Source organism: Periplaneta americana, chromosome 8 (assembly GCF_040183065.1).
Source record: "Periplaneta americana isolate PAMFEO1 chromosome 8, P.americana_PAMFEO1_priV1, whole genome shotgun sequence".
NCBI classification, from domain to species: domain Eukaryota; kingdom Metazoa; phylum Arthropoda; class Insecta; order Blattodea; family Blattidae; genus Periplaneta; species Periplaneta americana.
The window spans coordinates 173,408-184,855 of NC_091124.1; the positions used below are offsets into that span (position 1 = coordinate 173,408).

The window sequence follows — 11,448 nt, forward strand, 5'->3', positions numbered from 1 at the left end:
ATTTCTACTCCTCAATTAAAAGTCATGCAAAAAAAAAATTATACAGGTTTTGTATATCTGTGATAACGAATATGTATAGTTAATCGTGCATATTTTTGCATATTTTAGGCGTTCCTGCATTTAAAGAGTCGTTCAAAAAGCGCGCCGGTTTTGATGATCAAATTATGAACTTCACTTTTTTACAAAATACTTTAAACTAGGACATAAACATGTTCAACTCACCTTCCCATATCAGGTATGGAACATGATGTCGGGCATATGACCCCCTCTACTGCGCTGCCATGCAACAACTCTGTCCGTGAAATTCGCTATGATGCCTGACAAATCTCCACTTGTATTACATACACCAATGATTTAAGATTACCCCATAGAAAAAAATCACACGGCGTTAAATCACATGACCTTGGTGACAATTGGTGGTCACCATTACGCGAGATGAGATGATCCGGGAAGCGCTCATGGAGCAACTCAATTGAAGAAATTATTACAAAAACAACCATTATCAAAATTGTTGTTTTTCAGGAAAACAATAAAAATAAATAGAACAACACATGTCAGCTGTTTATCCTTGTGGCTATTGCACCTGATATGTGTCATTTTTGGAGTCTATAAACATTTGAAATAGTAGCCAATGTGTCCATAATTCAATTTCATTAAAATGACTAGGGCTGTTTTTGTAATAATGTCTTTAATTGTTTCGCGGGCAGAGTGACTGGTGGCACCATGGTGGTAATGGAGATCATATCGGAGAATTCGCCGTACTGAAGAACATCCTATGCCTAATTCTTGGGAACGGCGAAGAACCGATTTCCTTGGACTAACAGTCACTGTCACGAACCACACGTTGTTCCATGGCTGGACACACAATGACGAAATGCGAGAAATCCAGACTGAAGCAACAATCGGAATGTTTATGGATATCGAAATGAAATAAAACAATGTCGACAACCGACAAACAAAAAAATACCAAGTGATTCAAAACCGGCGCGCTTTTCGAACGACCCTTTAATAGACCAGCATATTGTAGCATATTTTCAGAAGAAAGTTTACTGAAAAAGTTGCTGAGGTTAGAGATTTGTGGAAGAGCAAAATGTCTTTAGTTGAAGGATAATTACTGTACTGTAATTTGCATGGATAACTTTTTAATTGCTTATTTTACGACGCTTTTTCAACTGCGATAGTTATCTAGCTTCTAAATGAGATGAAGATGATAATGCCGATGAAATGAGTCCAGGGTCCAACGTCGAAAGTTACACAGGATTTGCTCTCATTGGGTTGAGGGAAAACCTCACAAAAGCCTCAATCAGGTAACTAGTCCCAACCAGGATTTGAAACCGGGCCCGCTCGTTTCACGGTCAGGCGTGCTAATTGTTACTCCACAGCGGCGGACTGGATGATGTTAGAAGGTGGATGAGAGAAAAAGGCTTAGAAGAAATTGATTGGGAAGACGGAACAGAATGGAGGAAGAAAATTTAATAGAAGTGGAATAAACTTTGGACACAGAAAGATGTAGGCCTACTTACATTGTATACAAACCTGTTAATTATTATTATTATTATTATTATTATTATTATTATTATTATTATTATGTTCCACTTACCTGAAGATGTCATTTGCAAAAACAATTGCAAAAGCAGCAGCGACAAGAGCGACATTTTAAAGATTTTACCGAAATCAAATGCCATTCTGCAATTCAGCAGGCACCGGTGCATCTGAGACTGGTTGGCTGTGCAAACTGAAACTGGAAAAACAAAGTCAGTGCAGCGTTTATGCGCTTGGCATTCCATAAATCTGGTCAAACTTTCTGCTAATACGGTGACGTCACGTAAGCGATAAGAATCGTGCTGTTCCGCGAACAGATGTAGTAAATGTAAACCCTTAACGAAATATTCAACGTAATGTTACTTCAACCCTTAGGTAGGCGCACAAAGTTCTGTGACACTAGTAGTAGCGTGGGTGTCCCACAGCAATATTGCATTCTACTGAGTTATGTTAATGATATTGCAGTTTTATACAATTATAACTTTGCTCATATATTCAACAGTCAGTTCCTTTCAGTTTTGATGAAAAGAAAGAACTACAATGTATTGAATAGTCACTTTGTATTTTACAATTCATTTTGTTTTCAGATAAATCTAGTTCAATATAATAAAAGTTTCAAGTTCAATCTATAAGATTTATCTATTTTGCAAATGTTTATTTGCTATAACATTGTATATGGAATATTAACGTTTTCGCCTTTTCGGCATCATCAGATATTGTTAAGAAACACGAAATCTAAACCTTGAACAAATTAAAATCTACATAGTATTATGCATGACAAAATGGACTTTCGTGAGTTTTATGTAGTTATTGTCTTATTAATGAAAAAGGTTTATTTTGAAAAAGATTTCCAGGAAATGTGAATTTGGAAAATGCCGATATGATTTCTGGTACATATAACTCATGTTGCAAAACACATATAAACTAATTAAAATTGACAGAAGTGTTACATACTGTATTATATCCTGCATTAAGTCATTAACAGAATTACGAATATCAGCAAATTAATAAAATATTGGTGAAAAAGACTCAATTGTTGAATTTAATTAATTAATTGACACAGTCACTGTACGTAAGTACTTACGCGGTATTCTGAAGTACAGCGTTATTTCTAATTGACACAGTCTATTAGTCAGAAACAGTAGAGTTTGAAATCTGCGCCGTGCAAACAGTAAAATGCATGTGCGCATGTTCGGAACTATTCAAACCAGTTTGGAACTGCTGTGCGAACAAGCCTAGGTATTTTGAGGCAAAGTACAAACAAAATAGCAAACAAGAGATTTTTTCATTTGTTATCTTTCCCGTTTCCGTAGTTACCATTTTGTTGCTTAAATCTTTAATAGTTTTATTAATAATTTAATAATAATAATTTATTTATTTAATCTGGCAGTATTAGTACTACGACAAGAATTTGTGGTTTCAAATCATGGATCTGACATTTAGTTTTACAGTACAGCTGTTTTATTGCTATTATAAAATGATAAGAGCCTTTCTCAGGGTCTGAGAAAATTTAGAACACTTAACAATTTAAGAAAAGGCCCACATTCGCAATTACGGGGATTTAATCAGGATCTTTGAAGAAGCTAGTAGAGCAAAGACAACCAGGAACTTCAGTGAGCCTAATGAAATAATTAGAAATAATGATTATGGAATTAGTAGTTAGTCAGGTATCCAAGCATCTTCGAATAAGTTACTGTACAGTTTGGAGAATTCTAAGAAAACGCTTTAGTCTGTACCCATATAAACTAAAACCAGTGTTAGCAGGATAAATATTATTTTCCTTTACAAAGTAGGCTACACTTTATTCTTGATTATGAAGTTAACACATGTAATTGCAGCATTTCGTATCGTAATGACCCCAAGTTGTTCACGATTTGAAAGCCACTACATGGTATGGCTTCACTTCACCATCACCATTGGTTCACATTTCTTCAAAGCTAAAGTGACAACAAAGGAATAATAAAGACTGTCACAGTAAACGGGAAGTGCTATTGTAGTAACGTACAGAACTTCGTCACCCCTAGACTGAGGAATCACGACCAGGAAAACATAATCTTCATTCAAAATGGCGCATCGTCCCACATCTTAGTCCCGAAAAACAATTACACGAATCTTAGGCGGCTGTGTCATCGGTAGGTAATTTTCAATATGGCCACCACGATCCCCAGATCTCAATCCGGGCGACTTTTGGTTGTGGGATTACCGTATCTTCTTAGACACTATGATTGAGTTGATTTATTTATTGGGTTATTTTACGACGCTGTATCAACATCTAGGTTATTTAGCGTCTGAATGAAATGAAGGTGATAATGCCGGTGAAACGAGTCCGGGGTCCAGCACCGAGTTACCCAGCATTTGCTCGTATTGGGTTGAGGGAAAACCCCGGAAAAAACCTCAACCAGGTAACTTGCCCCGACCGGGATTCGAACCCGGGTCAGCGCGTCTGGCGATTGAGTTTAAATTTTTACAATTTTAATCGATTTTTCAATTTTTGAACTGTTTGTTAGATGCTTTAAGAAGAAAGCGCGTAGAAAATTTTTAGCTCAATCGGATTACTAGTTTCGAAATTATTTTATTTTAATTATCCACTGATTTATTGAAGCTTTGAGGAATGTAAATGGATGTCATCCTCTCCACAAATTTTACATTATTGTAATGTTAAATATTATGCTAAATTGGAGTATCAATGTACAAAATTGTCAAATAAAAAAATAATAACGCAAATTAATGATTTAATCCAAATGTTTCAGGTGCATTACATTTAAATACAATGAATTCACATCTTTTCTTCTTTCTCTGATTCACAGGTAATATTTTAACGTTGACAAATTCTTGATAACTTGGCTATTTTAGGCACAATAAATTTCTGAAAACAAGGTATTTATTTATTCACATTTTTTTATTAACATAATAATTGTTTAGCTCCTAATTTTTTAAAGATACTTAACATTTCTCAGCGTTAGATCTTAGGTAATATATGCATGGACACGTACGAATATTTTAATTGAATTTAAAAAAAAATTGCATGTGCATGGAGCATTTTGAACATCACAAATGTAATTTCGAGAAAAAGACAAAATTTGTAAAAAGAGATACAATACTGACAGATGAAGCACGCCGATATAAAAATCGCAAATGGACCTCAAAGGAAACGTAAAGGTAAAAAACTGCTTACTATCAAATTTCTAAGTGCCCGCGGAATATTTTCGTACAAAAAAAAAAACAGAAAATTGAATTTTTGAACATTTTTTGCAAAAACTCAAGTCCTAGTGTTCCTTAAAAAACGAGTTTTTGTGGCATATCCAATGAGCTTACAGCAACTTAAAGATTCTATCTCACAATAAATTTAGAATAATAATAATAATAATAATAATAATAATAATAATAATAATAATAATAATAATAATAATGGTTTTATTTAACCTGGCATTAAAGGCATTGTCTCTAAAATGCTGTGCATGGTTTCGCAGAAAGAATGGCGTTTGTTGAACAAGAGAACGACGGACCTGTTTCCAATCCAAATCCCACTGCTTGCTCAATGTCGCAAAGCATTGTTAAGTTGGTAATGCAAGAAGATAAAACAGACGAAGAAAGAAAAAACATGACTGTAGATTTTAACATCTAAAAATCCACTGCCTACTTAAGGTGCATCTACACGGTTCAAATTCTCTTTCAATTTTATGCATTCAACATTTATATTTAATATTAATTAATACATATACGTAGTGAAGATGACCAAAACAGCGCACCATGTAGACAAAATCTTCATGCATCTCAATTGAACACTCGTTTTAAACTTGATTCTTTCAATATTCTTCCCAGAATGCATAAAAAAATTAACCGTGTAGATGCAGCTTTATTGTTTGCACTTTCGTCATAACATCTGCAAATTCCACCTAGTAGCCACTTAAAGGCCGCGGTAGTTCGATAAATCACTGAATAAAAGACGAGTGTTTTCGTAAACGACGAGTATTTTCCCTGGACCAAAAGTGCTACAGGAAAGGAGTATTTCACTGCGAACCAGATTTCTGGTGAAACAGTTTACGTACACATTACCATGTATCACTATAGCTGTTGCACATAAAACTATACCTAACGCTTATTACAGAAATGTCACAACTTTTTATCACTAATGAAAATCAAAAATGCAGGCTATATCACACACATACATAAAATTCATCCAGGCCAAGCCGTCAGGGGGAGCACTTGTGTGTTGTTATGGCGACGGAGATCCAAAATAAATTTTCCTTGAAGGAAGACAAGATGACTGATCTTCTGCCCACTGCCCTTGGCTTTCTTCAAGATAATCTCTGACCCACGTAATGACCCATCAGCACTTTCCTCCTACCCTTAACCCTTGATGTTTGTCTGGGAACATTTCATACTCACATTCCAGGGTTACCATCCGTCCGCCAAAAGGAGGACATGTCCTCTTTTTTAATCATTTTATCCTGTCCGGCAGGCATTTAAAAAAATTTTGAAATGTCCGGCATTTCGCAATTTCAACTAGAGTTAATATGAATATTGAATAATGTGCGATATTATGCATAGAATATCTAAACAAATGGTGAAAATCTATGAAAGAATTTAACTGCTTTCAATATTGAAGCTGGAGCACATAAAAACATAAAATATGATGACCTATTGACATGCATTGAATTCTTACACTCTATAAATATCACTATTCATGATTCTAAGCTATTTTATCAATTTTATTCTGCAATGTACAAAGATATTTGGGGCTAAGAGGGATGAAGTTACAGGACAATGGAGAAAGTTACACGACACAGAATTGCACGTATGTATTCTTCACCTGACATAATGAGGAACATTAAATCCAGACGTTTGAGATGGATAGGTCATGTATGGACAAATCCAGAAATTCAAATAGAGTGTTAATTGGAAGACCGGTGGTGGGATATAATGGTAGAGACTGGATTAATCTTGTTCAGGACAGGGACCGATGGTGGAGTTATGTGAGGGCGGCAATGAACCTTCGGATTCTGTAAAAATCATAAGTAAATAATAATAAATAATTTATAATTACTAGTACGTAGGTTTTTTCAACCGCTCTAAATATTACGTAGGTACATTACATGTAATTTATTTATCTATTTATTTATTTAATTTTAAATTTTTTTATTTTAACTTTATTTTAATTTTTTTAATTTTTTAATATTTTAATTTTTTTAATTTTTTTTTAATTTATAAATTTTAAAATTTTAATTTTTTTTATTTTTTAATGTTCTAATTTTTTGTTTTTTAATATTTTTAATTTTAAAATTTAAAATTTTTAAATTTTTAAATTTTAAATTTTTAAATTTTAATTTTAAATTTAAATTTTATTTATTTATATATTTATTTATTTATTTATTTATTTATTTATTTTAGTATAATTAAGTCCGTGAGGCCTTCTCCTAAACACTACCAGAAGTGAAATATACATTGAAACAATAGGAATAGCAAAAGTAGGCCTACCGGTAGTAAAATTAATGGTCGTACTTCAATATAAAATCGTTATCATGCACATTAATTAAGGAGCTTACCTATGTATAATGAAATATTGACTAAACATGATACATAATTAAGTAATTGCAATTTATACCCTATTCTACTTTATGATAGGCCTAAATGACAATTTATACAAATACACAGAATACACAGAATAACCTATAAAAATCGGCTAACATTCACAAATCTATTCCACGTAAAAGTAAGTAATTCTTAATTCTCAATTTAAATTGATTAACCGTTCGGCAATCCCTGGTATGACGAGGTAAGGAGTTCCATAGGCGACAAACTGACCGGTGAAAGAGGATGAATAGAAAGAGATGAGGTGACGAGGAATGGATAATAAGGCCTGATGTTGATTCCGCAATTTGTAAGGTATTCAAAGCGAGTTCTCAGATATTTTGGAGTAGAAGTGAGCAATGTCCTAAACAGAACAGATAAAGAATGTGCTGTTCTCCGCTCCTTTAGGCGGACCATGAAAGAGCTTGAAAAGGTGGCGTTATATGGTCAAATCTCCTAATATTGCGTATGAAGCGGAAATACATTATGAACGCGTTGCCATAGGCCTATTTCATTTAAATTGGCTGTTATATTTGTCAAGAGAGAATCGCAGTAACCAAATGGGACATCACTAGCGATTGAATAGATAAAACAAAAAAAGAGAAAGCTCTGTTAAACAAAATGTAGCCTAATTACAATGCAAGTTAACAATAGGCACAAATTCTCATTCCGCAAATAGCTGCTGCACTATTTTTAAAATATTCTTCATGAAACAATGAATTTCGGAATGTGTTCAAGTTTCTATTTGGTAGCCTACTAATTACCCAATGTTCGCATCATGAACTGTCTACCGATAACAAAGACTCAAGTCTTCATCATGCTATTACATATGGTTATGGCATCATTGAACAAAGGTCTGTGTAGCAGTTTGCGCTTTGCTGGTCGACCAACAAATAAATAAATAAATAAATAAATAACATCACCTGGTTGCAAGACATGCAGCAATGTCATGAAACAAGTAATAAGAATGACACAGTTTTACTTTTTGGTGGAAAAACCTGGTATGACACAAATAATAATTCAAATAATGGACTTAAATTAATAAAAAAAATGGTTTGACATAAATTATCTTTCTATCAACGAAAATAAAACCATAATTATTCCATTCTCATTATCTGAAAAATGTAACAAACCTCCTACATCTATATTAAGTATTAAATTACATAATTCTGATTGTTGTCTTATACAGTGCAAATGTCCGATTATTAAAGAGTCCTCTGAAATTAAGTAGTTAGGCATAATTTTCGATAATCATTTAAAATGGAACCAACACATTAATTACCTTTGTAATAAATTACGTAAAATAGTGTATTATTTTGTTTCATTGAGGAATTACTTGTCCATAAGTTTATTACGTAAAATATATTTAACTTTATTTCAATCTGTAATTATGTATGGAATTATAGGATGGGGTAGCTCATTTAAATCCAATTTTAATCCACTTTATTTATTACAAAAGAAAATAATTAAAATATGTCTTCATAAACCTATTGATTTTCCATCTCAAAATTTGTTTCTAGACTTTAATGTACTTAACGTAAGACAAATTTATTATATTGTATTAATTAAATTCATACATAAAAATTGAAATCATTTTGAATTGTATTCTCATAGTTATGAAACAAAAGGTATGAAGTCTTTAAGATTGTTTGAACCAAAATGCAACACTGTTACAGTATTTAATCATAATAGTAATTTAGGCCCAAGAATATATAACAAATTTATATTTAAATATCCTAATCTTGTCAATTCGAATAGTTCTAGTATTAAATTTAAAAAGTTATATATGGATTTTATAAAAATTGAAAAATTGTAAATTTAAATTTATATACTATAATTGCAAATTGTATTGTATAATTATTAATTATATTTGTATTGCATAATTATTAATTATATTTGTATTGTATAATTATTAATTTCAATTCAGGAATCCGCCCCTGAGCACGAGTTCTACTCTTTCAGGGGCGAGCTAAAGTTTCTCTGTATATTTTATATTTTATGTTACAATTATTAGCAAAATAATAAATAAATAAATAAATTATTCATAAAATGGAAGAATGTAAGTAAACTTCTGAAATAGACAGCGAAGTAAATACAAAAATTAATAACGTACGATCGTGAAGGCCTATACTAAATTAAAGGCGGCCATGACGTGTTATTTAATGCAGTTGGGCAGGCGTTTGACTCCTCTAAACATGTGCCTTGTTTACCTACATACAGTACGTAAGTTAAGTAAATACACATATAAATCTATGCATATACGAATATAAGCAATATTATTCTTTTCGTTAAATCGAAGAAACTGATTTGATGAAATAAAAGGTTAACATTTAGATATTACATTGATCGTAAACTGTGTATAGGTTAGTAAACTGCTAAACATGGCTTTGAAACACTCACCTTCAGATAAAAATCCGACTCGTTACCACAACTCCACACACAGATCCAGCGTTGATCATTTTACGTCGTTCACTGGGCCGACAGCTTTGATATGGACTAATGCATGACCGCACAATGTTCAGTGTCTGACAACACGGAGCTGGCCGCGTGGGACCTCATTGAGTCATTAAGACATCAGTCCAGATTGACGGGCGAACCAGTGACGCGTTTGGGCATAAAATGCATCTGGGGTCTTAACAAGGCAATGCAACAATAATTTTATTGTAGGCCTATCTACTAGCACGCCATATAATATTTCACGCAAATTTGTGCACCAACACAACACGAAGCGTAGTTTAAACGGAAGGCACGAGTCGTCTGTGAAACAAGTGACGTACTGTACAATCGCTAAAAGAAAAGCAGTGTATTCAAGAATAATTTAGTAGGCCTGAAGGAAGAATAGTGTTTTAAAGTACTGTACACGATTTACTGATACATAAATAGATCGTATCTCTAAAACAATTGATAAAGATGAACTATGTAAATTATGTTTTAAAAAAGACGACTAATATAGGGTTTTCTGTAAAGAATTTCGGTTGATATTTAGAAAACACAGACATAAATTTGCTGTTAGCTGTAAAAAAAAACTGACCCACTATAAATCTATCTGACTTACATCCTGCATTTAACCTTACAACGCACCTTCACCAAAATAAAGACATCGCTTCCCCATGTTAGGCCTCAACATCATTCTGCCCAGCCCGATCTCCACTGTACACTGCCGTTCAAAGATACCTCATCCAAGACCGTCTCCAATACTCAGAACTTAATACAGAAACAAAGACGGCCGCCGCTGCGATCCAAATATTTCCATATATACAGAGTGTTTCCGAGGTGGTGTTACAAACTTTCAGGGATGATGGCGAAGGGCACATGTATCAATTTCAGATAAGGAACCGTGGTCCGGAAATGACTGAGTCTAAAGTTATAAGCTAAAATAGTTGTGTGGAAATGAAATTATAATTTGGCACTACGTGCCCTCCTTCAGTAGACTCAACTATTACGCGAGACAAAGCCTGTCTCAAAATGTTCTTAATTTAAGTCTAGTTGCCAAAGTCAGAATAATGTTTTTCTTTATTTATTTTTTAAACTGAACTTATGTGAAATTTTATCGATTCTTTAGTCTCCCGTATTTTCTTAAAAAAAAAGTTGGCAACCCTAGTGTCTCTCTACATCTTTCTAGTCCTCTTATCACCTCTGCCCTCGGTCACAATCTGACGACAACAATGACCAGTTTCATCGTTTAATTTCACACAAAACTTGCTACATAACCAAACAATACGAGTAAATTAAGAGTGCACACGATGGAGCTCAGAGGTTGGAGAAGCGCATTTCAGGGAGCATTTTCTTGGGGGACCTGCCCACTGGCTCCGGCTTGTAGGAAGGGTACAGGTCGTTGTACCAGCGACAGGCGTCCGTCCTGAACGGCAAGCCCACCCTGTAACAACACGACTGGGTGAGGAAGTACAACAAATGATTTCACTCCGACTTAATCAGCTCGTTCAAGATGATTGAATTAATTAATTAATTAATTAATTAATTAATTAATGAAAAAGGGAAATGAGTGGAGAAACAACGCGTCCTTGCAAGGGAGTTCGGTTGAGAAAAACTGAATATGTCAGCTCCAAGCCTGTTGACCACTTGTCTCACTCCGGTTTCGCTGCTCCAATGAAGGAACTCTATAGAATTTTGAAGATCATGACAGCAGAGCTCGAAATAGACCGGAATGGCGTTCTGGTTCGCGAATTTCATGAACCTTTCCTTCCGTCTCGTAAGAAATGGCTATGGTCGGTTTCGGTTCGTTTTAATTTGGTATCATGATATTTCAATACTAGCACTGCCACTACCACTACTACTACTACTGCCACTGCTACTACTGTCACTACTGCTACTGCT

The 11,448-nt window shown here is 33.9% G+C and overlaps 1 protein-coding gene across 4 annotated transcripts in view; it reads right to left on the reverse strand.

The window, feature by feature from the left end:
- The window catches only part of LOC138704391 (uncharacterized), a 73,133-nt gene extending 63,473 nt beyond the window's left edge, over positions 1-9,660 (reverse strand). The window contains exons 1-2 of one of the 4 annotated variants that reach the window (XM_069832219.1): positions 9,514-9,660; positions 1,601-1,741 (exon numbers count right to left, since the gene is read on the reverse strand). In XM_069832219.1, coding sequence (XP_069688320.1) covers positions 1,601-1,712 — 112 coding nt within the window. In that variant the 5' untranslated portion in view covers positions 1,713-1,741; positions 9,514-9,660. Of the gene's footprint in view, positions 1-1,600; positions 1,742-5,707; positions 5,846-9,513 lie in introns of those variants that run through there. The other 3 variants (XM_069832223.1, XM_069832221.1, XM_069832220.1) reach the window with 3 other exon arrangements.
- Between the last annotated feature and the right edge of the window lie 1,788 nt (positions 9,661-11,448).